At 43.8% G+C, this 14250-nt stretch overlaps 1 protein-coding gene across 1 annotated transcript in view; it reads left to right on the top strand.

Moving 5' to 3' along the window:
• Nucleotides 1–12106, top strand: part of LOC141073068 (uncharacterized) — a 258205-nt gene extending 246099 nt beyond the window's left edge. The window contains exon 9 of the mRNA XM_073560393.1: nucleotides 10208–12106. Within this exon, the coding sequence (XP_073416494.1) occupies nucleotides 10208–11922 (1715 nt within the window). The 3' untranslated portion in view covers nucleotides 11923–12106. The remainder of the gene's footprint in view (nucleotides 1–10207) is intronic.
• The last annotated feature ends 2144 nt before the right edge of the window (nucleotides 12107–14250 follow it).

Here is a 14250-nt window from a genome sequence, read left to right as displayed (position 1 = left end):
CTTCTTGCGGCTCCGGTGCTCAGAGCTACTCGGAGAGCAGTGCGGGCGTCACTGAGAACACGGCTGACAATCATGTTCGGCTGCTGCAGACTGCGGCACACTGTAAGTAACAGCGCTCTTGCGTTCTCATGACTTTTTCTGTCACTCACCACTCTTCTCTGCGGGAGGGTTAAGCAGCTCTTGACAAGGCTAATACTGATAGGCTGCGCTGGGGCCAATCAGTGTTAGCTTTGTTTGTGACCTCTTCTCCCCGCTGTAGAGCACAGCTCAGGTAATGAGCTGCTGTCCTCTATAAAGCGTGCTCCCCTCCCCCACAGTGTAAGCAGCAGAGAGAGATAGAGGACTCCCTGCTACAGCTACAAATGTTTAACAAGAGCCTCCCTGCCAGCCTAAAAGTAAGTGTAAATGGGGGGGGGATAAAGGGGGAGGGGCCAAATTACTTGTGGATAAATGAGGGCCCAATTACCTCATCTCTCCTTTCACTGACTGCACCCCCTCCCCCATATCACCCCTGACTGCACCTTCTCCTGTATCACCCCTGCTGAACCCCCTCGCCCTGGAATCACCCTGACTGAGCCCCTCTACCCCTGTATCACCCCTAACTGCACCCCCTTCCCCAGTATCACCCGTGACTGCTCCACCTCCCCCCTGTATCACCCCTGGCTGCCTGTATTCCCTTCCCCTAAATCACTAGCAAAGCCACTAAAGAAGACTCAAGGTCTCCAAAAATTCATTTTTAAACAGCAGAGAAAAAGGCAGCAACACTTACCTGCCTAGATCTAGGAACAAATGCACTGCAGGATGCAGCCAGCCCATAAAGCAAGATGTTAGCAACACAGGTGCAAAATACCAGATTAACAGCCACTCTCCACATACCCATTCCTGGAGGGGGTGACTGCCCAGTATACAATTGCACAATAAAGGCCCGCATAGGGCGCTGTTCACACAGGGGAACTGTATAGTGTCTGGTTCACAGCCTATTAGTCACGCCCCTACTATTCGATTAGGCGGGCTGGTCAGCACACCGTCAGTGCATACCAGTGTGAACACCCCTCATAAGAGACCAGACTTGTCTGGGCTCGGCTGCACCCTGAAAAATATAGTGCAAAAAGTACAAAATTAGTGAGGTATTAGCTGATATTTTGGCCAAAATACGTGAGCCCGTAAACTGCGCCAAAGTTCCCCACGCTTACGGGTCCCTACACTTAATTAAATATAACTCAAGGTCTCCAAAAATTCATTTTTTTTCTTTATTTTTTTTTCTGTGAGGGGTGTTAACACAGGCAGAAATGCCTTGTGTTCACAGCAGGACACCTGTGAGTCACAAGGCAAAGTAAAACAGTGTGTTGGGCCCAAGTAGTGACTGTCAGGTTTTTAGGAAAACCTGTTAGAGGCTTTTATTTTTAGAGGGATTTGCAGGTTTGGTAGTGGGGCGAATCCCTCTCTCCAGCCCGGCTTTTGGAAGTGGCTCTATTGCTACGATTCCATTTAACTCAGTCAGTTTTTGCCTTGGGTGTGTCAGTTTGGAGTTTGTAAGCTGCAGAGAAGGTGTCTCTGTGCAACCCAGGACTGTATGAAGCTAACATAGAACCAGGGAACTGAAGGCAGCTGATGCACCCACGGCAACAGGTTTGGAGTTCTGGACTGTGTTTACGGTGACCCAGCTGCGATCCGGAGGACATCACTCCTGTGTGTGAGTTTTTAGACATTAAAGACATTTGCTTTGAACTTTTCTGTGGTCCCTGCCTATCTGTTGCACTGCACCAACCTGCTGCACTACAGCACACTTAAAAAGATGGACACCACTGGATCACAGGTCAGACAGTGTACACAGTGCCTCCATCTGCCTCATTATAGGGAATCTTTCACTGGGGGTTTCAGCGGAATCACATATTTCAGAGACTTACACGGACACCCAGATGTAAGCGCTCAGCGTAGAGTGCAGGATAGATGTGAGCCGAGCCTTACTTCAATCTTTGGGAAGCAGAATTAACAAATTAACAGCAGGTGAAGAATTGGTTTCATTTATTCTTTACGCTGTTCTTTGTACGGTATAAGTGATTAGACGACTTTATTCTTCGGGTCGGTGCAATTACAGCGATACCAGATTTATATCGGGTTTTTATGTCTGACTTCTGTCGAAATCTAAAAGACACTTTTTATTAACTAAACTAAGTTTTTGTATCACCATATTTGGAGCGCTATAATTTTCCTGATTTTTTTGGGAGTTAGAATGAACAAAAAAACAGCAATTTAGGAACTGTTTTTTAAGTTTATTTTTTTCTCTTTTTTATGCTTTTCACCGAGTGGTAAAACAACTTTGGGTCAGTGCCATTACAGCGATACGACATTTATAACATTTTTTTTTTTACACAATGAAACTATTTTATAGTAAACGTAATAGTTTTTGCATTGCTTTTATTCTGAGAGCTATGCGTATGTTATTTCTCCACTAATGGAGCTGTATGGCAGCTTGTTTTTTTGTGGGACAAGATGACTTTTTAGCGATAACATTCTTATATACATTTGTCTTTTAGATCTTGTTTTATTCCACTTTCCGTTCAGTGATATGATGATAAAGCATAAAGGGTGTGGTGTAGTGACCACTGTGTCCACTTGGTGGGCGCTGTATGGATGTCCCAGGAGAGTGGATGAATGGCAAGATACTGAATGACCGTTATGTATCTCAAGGTGGGTGGCCTTGAGATGGAGATTTATGTGTGTGTTAATCAGCAGTGATACTGCTGAGGTTCTGGTTCAATGTGTCAGGAACTAGTTACCTACAAACCCACCCGGGGGGGGGGGGGGGTGTTTATTAACGCTGTTGTAAAGAGTGTGAGTGGTTGAAGGACCTGTGATGAGGTCAGTCATGTGACCCGGTGGGCGTGGCTATGGACCATATAATGTGGCCAGGGTAGGTCACATGAGGTGAATGCTGGGACCTGGCTGATCCAAGTGTGGAAGGTCCCGCTGGGAGAAGTATCTCCTGGCTACCAGCCTGTGGAGTGGCTGTGTGTCACGGCTGCAGCGTCTGAGAGTCCCAGAGGAGAGAGTGGATGTCTGCAGCGTGGAGAAGCAGCCATGAGGAAACCCTGATGTGGGTGAGATAATGATGAGGCTGAAGAGCCTGTGTATGCCAACCTGTGTGACCACAGGGAGGACAGAGAGAAGCTCTGTCACAGGACGTTATGCTGATGTGAACTGTATGTTACTTGCTTTAGTTTATGCTGCACAATAAACCGCATGGACTATACTGGTTTATGGAAAACCCGTGCTGGATCTGGTTTTGTGGCGGCTAAGCGAGAATCCCCTATCTGATTGACAGCGCTACCTCACAAGGGGTTAATTAGTGTGACATTTTTATAGGTTGGGTCGTTCTGGACACTGCAATGCCAAATATGTGTACTTTATTTGTTTTTATATAAATATTGTCATGTTTTTTAATTTATTTTGTGATTTATTTTACTTTTTTTACTTAGTTCTTCTATGTGATCTTAACTTATTAATCTGACTGCAGATATCATGCATTACACTGCACATGTACTGCATTGACAGAAGCCTCTTAGACTGTGCTCCTGGCATGGTCTAACAGCCTGTCACTGGCAGATCCCGAGGTTGTCATGACGATCTCAGGTTGCCATGACAACCATTGGCCCTCTCCCGGGCTCCTTAATGTTGCGATCGATATTAATTTATCGCTGCATTTAGGGTCTTAAAATGTGGATCTTTCTCCAGCTCCTCTGTGGTTCCATTCCTGGTTGAGACGAAACTTGGATAAGTTGTGTTTCTTAGTGCGGCTCCTCCATCTGACTGAGGAGGGTCTTCTCTGTCCGTCTCCTCAGGGTCCTCATCCTCCGAGTGCAGAGCAGAGAGTATTAGGCTTTGGCCTCACTGATTGTCTCTTCATACTTGGGGCCACAATGTGCTGGGACCTTGGTATCGGTGGTGAGGACCACAACAATGTAATTTAGTCCCTGATACATAAACCTAGAATTACCACTTCTGAGAGACGTGTCTCATACAGTGGGTACGGAAAGTATTCAGACCCCTTTAAATTTTGCCCTCTGTTTCATTGCAGCTATTTGGTAAATTCAAAAAAATCATTTTTTTCTCATTATTGTGCACTTTGCACCCCATCTTGACTGAAAGAAAACAGAATTGTAGGAATATTTGCAAATTTATTAAAAAAGAAAAACTGAAATATCACATGGTCATAAGTATTCAGCCCCTTTGCTCAGACACTCATATTTGTCACATGCTGTCCATTTCCTCGTGATCCTCCTTGAGATGGTCCTACTCCTTCATTGGAGTCCAGCTGTTTTTAATTAAACTGATAGGACTTGATTTGTAAAGGCGCACACCTGTCTATATAAGACCTCACAGTGCATGTCACACCAAATGAGAATCATGAGGTCAAAGGAACTGGCCAAGGAGCTCAGAAACAAAATTGTGGCAAGGCTCAGATCTGGCCAAGGTTACAAAAGAATTTCTGCAGTACTCAAGGTTCCTAAGAGCACAGTGGCCTCCATATTCCTTAAATGGAAGAAGTTTGGGACCACCAAGGCTTTATGGCAGAGTGGCCCGACGAAAGCCTTTCCTCAGTGCAAGACACATAAAAGCCCGCATAGAGTTTGCTAAAAAACACATGAAGGACTCCCATGAGAAATAAGATTCTCTGGTCTGATGAGACGAAGATAGACCTTATTGGTGATATTTCTAAGGGTTATGTGTGGAGAAAACCAGGCACTGCTCATCACCTGCCCAATACAATGCCAACAGTGAAACGTGGTGGCTGCATCATCAGCTGCAGAGACAGGATGACTGGTTGCAATTGAAGGAAACATGGATGCGGCCAAGTATAGGGATATCCTGGATGAAAATCTCTTCCTGAGTGCTCTGGACCACAGACTTGGCCGAAGGTTCACCTTCCAGCAAGACAATGACTCTAAGCACACAGCTAAAATAACTCAGGAGTGGCTTCAGAACAACTCTGTGACCATTCTTGACTGGCCCAGCCAGAGTCCTGACCTAAACCCAATTGATCATCTCTGGAGAGACCTGAAAATGGCTGTCCACCAACGTTCACCATCCAATATGACGGAACTGGAGAGGATCTGCAAGGAAGAATGGCAGAGGATCCCCAAATCCAGGCGTGAAAATCTTGTTGCATCATTCCCAAGAAGACTCATGGCTGTACTAGCTCAAAAGGGTGCGTCTACTCAACACTGAGCAAAGGGTCTGAATACTTATAACCATGGGATATTTCAGGTTTTTGTTTTTTTTAACAAATTTGCAAAATTTCTACATTTCTGTTGTTTCAGTCAAGATGGGGTGCTGAGTGTACACTAATGAGAAAAAAATGAACTTTTTTGAATTTACCAAATGTCTGCAAAGAAACAAAGAGTGAGAAATTTAATAGGGTCTGAATGCTTTCCGTACCCACTGTATATAGACAGATACACGGCAGGTCATGTATTCAGTCTTTGTGTCTCCACAGATGGATCCAGGAGGAGAAATCCACCAGAGAGATGTCCCCGTCCTCTGTATCCCCAGGACTGTCCAGAGGAAAATCACAACATCCCGGAGGATCATCAGGTAGATGACACTGAAGCCCCCACAACATCTGACCATGAAGTGATGGGACCTGAGCTCATCTTACATTTTACTTTTTAGGGCGAAGATCTGATTAATATTAAGATTGAGGTTATACATGGAGCAGAAGAGGCGATCGCAATATGGGCCAATCAGCAGGGTGAGCAGGGGAGACTCATGTCTGTTCTGTGGTCACCTACTACTCTATCTTCTCATGACACAATTTATTTCATCACTGTGTGTCTCCACAGATGGATCCAGGAGGAGAAATCCACCAGAGAGATGTCCCCGTCCTCTGTATCCCCAGGACTGTCCAGAGGAGAATCACAATGTCCTTGAGGAACATCAGGTAGATGATTCTGGGCCCTTATCTGGATCTGTATATGGGGGACATTTCTGATCAATGTCATAGATGTAATAGATTTTGGTGGTTTCTTGTATTGTGCTGATTGTTACATCTGATATATCAGGGGGAAGATCTGATTAATATTAAAGTGAAGGATGAGACAGAAGAAGAAGCGATGACGAGGGGGGATCAGCCGTGTGTGATTGAAGTGAAGGAGGAGATTCCCGTAGATGTTTCCACTGGTGTGTAATAATGTCCAGCGTGTGATGATGACTGGCGTGTGATTATAATGATGCCTCCCACTGTCTCCTACACTGAGGTCAGCATGTTGGTCTCTCTGCATCCAGGCCAGCCGCCCGGTGGCATGAAGAGCCCTGTGGTAAGTCAGTAAGTGCCATGCTATGGAGGTGTGGGTCAGACATACGTCTGTCGTTCCTCTGCCACTATGGAGGAGGCCATCTTGGATGTAGAAGGACCAGAACATCCGGCCCCGTCGCTGCACCCTGGTGTAAAACAACCAGACCCATCACCCCCCCGTTACACACACCTCGGTGTATAGCATCCAGCCCCGTTGCCCTTCCCCCGGTGCATAACAGCCAGCCCTGTTGTGCCCCTAGTATATAACATCCAACCCCATTACCCCTTAGTGTATAATAGCATTATGACTCCTGAAATGTGAGGATGTAAAATAATGAATAAAAAATGGATCTGTGTGGCATATAATGTGGGAAATGTTTGGCACAAAAATCAACTAAAGTTGTACATAGAATCATAGTATCGTAGAGTTGGAAGGGACCTCCTGGGCCATCTGGTCCAACCCCCTGCTCAAAGCAGGATTCGCTAAATCATCCCAGTCAGATGTCTGTCCAGCCTCTGTTTGAAGACTTCCATTGAAGGAGAACTCACCACTTCTCGTGGCAGCCTGTTCCACTCATTGATCACTCTAACTGTCAAAAAGTTTTTTCTAATATCTAATCTGTGTCTCCTCCCATTCAGTTTCATCCCATTGCTTCTAGTCTTTCCTTGTGCAAATGAGAATAAAGTTGATCCTTCTACAATGTGACAGCCCTTTAGATATTTGTAGACAGCTATTAAGTCTCCTCTCAGTCTTCTCTTTTGCAAACTAAACATTCCCAAATCCTGCAACCTTTCCTCATAAGACAGGGTTTGCAGACCGGTCACCATTCTGGTCGCTCTTTTCTGAACTTGCTCCAGTTTGTTGATGTCTTTTTTAAAATGTGGTGCCCAAAACTGGACACAATATTCCAGATGAGGTCTGACCAAAGAGGAGTAGAGGGAAATAATGACTTCACGTGATCTAGACTGTATGCTTCTGTTAATACATCCTAGAATTGCATTTGCCTTTTTTGCTGCTGCATCACACTGTTGACTCATATTCAGTCTGTGATCTATTAGTATACCCAAGTCTTTTTCACATGTGCTGTCACTTAGCCCTATTCCTCCCATTCTATATATGCTTTTTTCATTTTTATTGCCCAGATGTAGTACTTTGCATTTCTCCCTGTTAAAAACCATTCTGTTAGTTGCTGCCCACTTCTCCAGTTTATTTAAATCTTTTTGAATCCTCTCTCTCTCTTCTCTAGTATTAGCTATCCCTCCTAGCTTTGTGTCATCAGCAAATTTCTCCCTTACCTTTTGGAAGATAAAGTTGTCAGCAAGAGAGGATAAGAATTTCCTTGACCTGTTAGTTTTGCCTGAGATGTCTGGATAGTTGAAATCTCCCATGACAACTATGTCATATTTTTTGGAGAACTTGGCCATTTGATGCATAAAGAGTTCATCCATATCTTCAGCTTGCACAGGCGGCCTGTAGTAAATGCCTACAATGGTGTCCTTTCCATTGTTCTGTCCTTGTATTCTTACCCAAACAGTTTCCACAGAACTCCCAGTCTCTGAAGCTTCAATCTCTGTGCAGATATACGCGTTTCTAACATACAATGCGACACCTCCTCCTCGTTTATCAAGTCTGTTTCTTGCAAATAAGTTGTATCCTTCTAGTCTTGTATTCCAATCATGTGTATTGTCCCACCAAGTTTCAGTGATTCCAATGACATCATATTTCTTTTCCTGTGTTAGTAGTTCCAATTCTCCTTGTTTGTTGCCCATGCTTTGTGCATTAGTATAGAAACATTTTAGTTTGTGATTGGTTTCTCTTTCTCCAATATTTTTATTAATTAGATTCATTCGTCTTTGTTCTTCCTTTCCACTTCTAATAGCAGAGTTCTCAATAGCATTTGTCAGGTGTATGGCTTTTTCTGGTCTTTTGCTTCCCTTCCCATGTTGTTCTAGTTTAAAGCTCTCCTTACAAGTGTAGCAAGGCGACTTCCAAATACATGTTTTCCAGTCTTCGTAAGGTGCACCCCATCTCTAGCAAGTAGTCATGAAAGAAGTCACACCAGAGAGAAGCCGTACTCATGTTCACTATGTGGGAAATGTCTTATAAACACAATACTTCATATTAATCTCTTGAAAAGGGTTTTCTGATTGTGAAAAACCACTGTCTCTCAGTAACAGACACCAATCCTGTGCTGTATTCACTCTCCCCTGGTTCAGTGCTGAGTCTCCGCTGCTGCTATCAATGTCTGCTATTGGCTGCAGTGCTGATATCACATTGACAGCGCTGCCGCCTGTGAGGGAGCTCAGTGGTTTTGAGCGGCTGATGCCATTTATTCTGGCAGAGCCGCTGATCTCCGTTATTGGCTATAGTGCTCTCAATGAGACGTCATCACTGCAGACAACAAGACAATGATCATTTTATTTCTATAGCAACAACATATTCCGCAGCACTTTACATTTTAGAGGGGACTTGTACAGACAATAAAAGACATTGCAGCATAGCAATAATCTCATAAATCAACAGATACCAAGAGGAGTGAGGGCCCTGCTCACAAGCTTACATTATGGATGGTAATCTGGTCATTACCAGAATGGAGGGCACGGGTAGGGTGGTAGACTGAAGCATGGAACGCTTTGTGGATGACAGTAATAAGTTTATATTGAACTCTGTAGCAGATGGGTAACCAGTGCAATGCGTGGCACAGAGTAGAGGCATCGGTGTAACGGTTAGTGAGGAATATGATCCTGACTACTGCATTCAGGACGGATAGTAATGAGGGGAGGGTTTGGTAAGAGGGAGACCGATTAGTAGAGAGTTGCAATAGTCCAGACGAGACTAAGTAAGAGAAACAGTAAGAGTTTTTGCAGAGTCAAAAGTAAGAAAAGGTCAAATTCTAGAAATGTTTTTGAGATGCAGATAACAAGAGTGAGCCAGTGATCGGATGTGGGGGCGAATGAAAGCTCGGAATCAAGTATGACCCCAAAACAGCGGGCATGTTGCTGGGGAGTAATGGTGGAACCACACACGGAGATGGCAATATCATGCATGGGTAGGTTAGTGGAGGGAGGAAACACAAGGAGTTTTTGACAGTGTCAGATATAGGGGAGACATGATGTTAGAGACAGTGGACAGACAATCACTGGTGTTTTGTAATAATCACCGAGGCAGGACCCAGTCTCCCTGAGTATCGCAATGGTGTGATGTGCGGTGAAACTTCGTCCACAGCACAGTCACTCAGGAGACTGGGTCCTGCCTCGCTGATGCTGCTTCAGCTTCCAATTCCGGAAGTTGTCGTGACATCACCGGACATCAGAGTCAGCGGCAGCCGGGGGTCACGTAATAGAGATGAGTGTACAGTGACAGCGCCGCTCACAGGCACATTTGGAAATGCAAGGTATTTGAAGAAAGCCTTATTTCCAATGTTTAAATTGATTTGCCCAGTACACATTGTAGTGGACAACCTCTAAGGTTGTGATGTCATTATGGGTTGTATAAATGACGGCCTGTATTACTCAGCTTGTATTAGTCCGATGAAGGAGCTGGACCGACTCCATAACACGTAGCTTAATAAAATAATTTTAATAAGATAAGAAAACTCTTCCTACATCCTTGGCAGCACTTTCGGAAGCCCATTTTTTACTTATACTTTTATCCTGGTTCTTTCCATCTGGACCTCTTGTGGGAGGATCAGGCGGCACCGCTGCAGCCAAGGAGGATCAATCATGTTAACACCAGGGTTGTGCCTGGAGCTGCACAGCTAATCCAGGGGAGTAGTAGCCACTCACCTTAACCCAATATTATCTGCTGATTCACACAAGGAGCGCTTTTTATTTGTTTTTATTAAGTAAATTTAGAAATCCCTTCTGTATTGTAGAAAAAATTCACATCCAATCTATCCTTCATCCTTATAGGAAATCCTTGTGAGAATAACGGTTTATCACTAAATTGTAAAAAAGAAGATATCAGGAAGCAGTCTAATGGAGAAAACCTCAATACCCTTCATGGAGCTCCTGGAGTTCACAGCACTTCACTTTCTTATAATCCTCCTAATCATGAGGAACCCTCTCCTGAGCAATCTCACATTGTTACCTCAATTCCAGGTGACAAAGTGGATACAAGATTTCAGTGTGACAAACAACTTACTACAAGCACAGATTTTTTAGCACAAAGAAAACACAATCGAAAAAAGACATACTGCTGTTCAGAATGTGGGAAATGGTTTAAAAATAAAGCAAAATTTCTAATACATGAGAGAATTCACACAGGAGAAAAGCCATATTCATGTTCGGAATGTGGAAAGGCCTTCACAGGAAAAAGGAGTCTTCGTAAACATCAGAGAAATCATACAGGAGAGAAGCCGTATTCATGTTCGGAATGTGGGAAATGCTTTACAGATAAATCACACTTTGTTATACATAAGAGAATACACACAGGAGAAAAGCCATATTCATGTTCGGAATGTGGAAAGGCCTTCTCAGAAAAAGGGAATCTTAGTAAACATCAGAGAATTCATACAGGAGAGAAGCCGTATTCATGTTCGGAATGTGGGAAATGCTTTACAGAAAAATCACACCTTGTTATACATGAGAGAATACACACAGGAGAAAAGCCATATTCATGTTCGGAATGTGGAAAGGCCTTCACAGAAAAAGGGAGTCTTAGTAAACATCAGAGCATTCATACAGGAGAGAAACCATTTTCATGTTTGGAGTGTGTGAAGGCCTTCAGAAAAAAAAGCAATCTTATTAAACATCAGAGAATTCATACAGGAGAAAAGCCATTTTCATGTTCAGAATGTGGGAAATCCTACACAGAGAAAAAGAATCTTATTGCACATCAGAGAATTCATACAGGAGAGAAGCTGCATTCATGTTTGGAATGTATGAAGGCCTTCATAAATAAAAGCGATCTTATTGCACATCAGAGAATTCATACAGGAGAGAAGCCATATTCATGTTTGGAATGTTTGAAGGCATTCATAAATAAAAGCGATCTTATTAAACATCAGAGAATTCATACAGGAGAGAAGCCATATTCATGTTTGGAATGTTTGAAGGCATTCATAAATAAAAGCGAACTTATTAAACATCAGAGAATTCATACAGGAGAGAAGCCATATTCATGTTTGGAATGTTTGAAGGCCTTCATAAATAAAAGCGATCTTATTAAACATCAGAGAATTCATACAGGAGAAAAGCCGTATTCATGTTTGGAATGTGCGAAGGCCTTCACAAAAAAAGGCGATCTTATTAAACATCAGAGAATTCATACAGGAGAGAAGCCATTTTCATGTTTGGAATGTGTGATGACCTTCACAAAAAAAGGCGATCTTATTAAACATCAGAGAATTCATACAGGAGAGAAGCCGTATTCATGTTTGGAATGTATGAAGGCCTTCACAGAAAAAGGGAGTCTTAGTAAACATCAGAGAATTCATACAGGAGAGAAGCCGTATTCATGTTTGGAATGTGGGAAATGCTTTACACATAAAGGCAATCTTACTACACACCAGAGAATTCATACAGGAGAGAAGCCATTTTCATGTTCGGAATGTAGGAAGGCCTACACAAAAAAAAGCGACCTTATTAAACATCAGAGAATTCATGCAGGAGAGAAGCCATATTAATGTTCACAATGTGGGAAATTTTTAGAGCTAATTCAAGTCTTGTTAAATATCAAAGAACTCACAAAGGGGAGAAACCATTTTCGTGTTTATAATGAGGAAAATGCTTTACAGGTAAATCACCACTTAATAAACATCAGAGAATTCACAGAGGAGAAAACCTGTATTTCTCACGATTTCCACTCTTCTTCTGTCTTTTTGTTTTTTTTACTTTGTGTCGGGGCTGTCAGTCTGTGCTGGGTCTGTGCTGCAATCACCTGTGTTCATTTTCATTTATCAGGATTCTGCTAGTTCCTCCCCCCAGTGTCAATCGTACACTTGCTGTTGCCTTTGTAACATTGATCCCTCTGTGCCTGACCCAGTTTGACTTGATTCTCTTCCCAGACTCAGACCATTTGCTTGTGACCTGTTCTTTGCTTGTGCCTGCTCCCTGTTTTGTCTTTCTGGCTTTCCTGAGCTCGGCTCGTGTATTGGACTTCGTCTCTGACTTTCCTTTGTCATACTGCGCCATTTCCTGGACCTGACCTCAGATTTTGACCTCCCTTTACTTACAGTAAGAAGTTTATATAGTTACTATTGTGACTCGCACCACATTATGATTGACTGGTAAAATTTTTTCAGTTTCCCACCTATAGATCCGTTACATATTTTGTGTGATCAGGTGGCGAATCTGACTCAGTCCAAGGTTTAGCCTTGGAACAACACAAACTGGCTTCCTCTCATGCTCAGTTACAGGGCCAGATTTCTGGTACTCACTGCCCCTCAGAATCCCTTTCCTCAGACCGCTGTTATGACTCCTGTACCATCTGACGTATCGTTAAGTTCCCCTGAACGTGTTATAGCACTCCCTGACAAATTTCCTGGAAAAGGACCAGTTCAGAATTTTTAAAGAGAGTTGCAAATTATTGTTTACCTTGCGCTCCCGGTCATCAGGGAATGAGTCACAGAGGGTGGGAATAATGCCACTTTTGTAGGGGGGGGGTCCTCAAACCTGGGTATTTTCCCTAACCTCTGTTAATCCTAAACGTCTTTCGGTGGACGACTTTTTTGAAGCTTTAGGACATCTATGACGAACCTGACGGGGTCAATGTGGCAGAGACAAGGATCATGAACCTGACACGGGAACCGCACAGCAGAAAACAATTATACTGAGCTTTGTCAGTGGTCTGAGGTCCTGTGGAATGACGCAACTCTCAGATGTCAATTCCTCAGAGGTCTTTCGGAGTCTCTTAAGGACACTCTGGCTCTACATGCTCTGCCTGGTTGGTGGAGGCCATGACTCAGGCTATCCACATGGATCGGAGGATGCGGGAGAGACGCAAGGTGCAAGAAAAGGCTCCATTTTGTCCAACTGGCCCGGTTTGTGCACCTGAGGTGAAACCTATGGAGGTTGGTGCTGATAGCTCAAGGATTAAGGAGAGGAGGTGCCGTTGGGAGCTTGGAGTTTGTCTCTATTGTGACCAAGCTGGACATTTTTTTAAAGGATTGCTTGGCATGACCTGCAGCAAACAAGCCGTCGGGAAACGAGTAAGTCTGGGTGATTATTGACGAGGTCACTCAGACTTACAGGTACCCCTTTACTCCTCTGATAAAGTGTTGTTGAATGCTGAACTTTTTCAAGATGAATGTCTGTTCATATTTGCCTTTATTGACTGCGGATCTGCTCCTAATTTCATAGATGTGGAACTTTGTCTGAAGTTAGGATTAGGGACAGTTAAGCTAGAAAGCCCCATTCAAATCATGGCCATTGAAAGAACGTTGTTTCAAAATCTGGTTCGGTTAGTTACGGTGTAGTACAAACTCAAGGTGGGGTCTCTTCATACAGAATCAATCTCCTGTTATGTTTTGGACAATTTACCTACTGGAATTTGTTGGGTGTTCCTTGGTTGCGTACGCATAATCCGATTATTGACTGGAATCGGCGAGATATTGTCAAATGGGGTTCTTATTATATTGAAAAATGTCTTAAACCTGTGCATGTTTGTTCCTTTAGTCTGGAGGGTCTTCCAGAATACCTGAAAGACTTTGGAGATGTTTTTTCAGTCTGAGATATTACCTCCTCACCACCTCTATGACTGTGCTATTATCACAGCCCCGGCCCTTGTTCATCTGCGTGCACCTCCCGGCGCGCTCCTCTCCGGCGCGTCCCCGCACCCGGCGTCCGGCTCCCTCGGCGTTGGGCACCTGCGCACTTTTGTCTCCCTGGCACGCAGCCTCCTGGGTAGTGTGACGCGCATGGCTCCGCGTCCAACATGGCGGTGCCCATCGCTACTTATGGCCGGCATCTGGACTGGTAAGACTGTCTACGATTTCGGTGATGCTGTCTCTTGG

The sequence above is a fragment of the Dendrobates tinctorius genome, unplaced genomic scaffold, assembly GCF_039654945.1.
Source record: "Dendrobates tinctorius isolate UK_male_01 unplaced genomic scaffold, ASM3965494v1 ptg000296l, whole genome shotgun sequence".
Lineage (NCBI taxonomy): Eukaryota > Metazoa > Chordata > Amphibia > Anura > Dendrobatidae > Dendrobates > Dendrobates tinctorius.
Note: the sequence above shows the minus strand (reverse complement) of the source record. Positions and strands in the feature narration are given on the sequence as shown.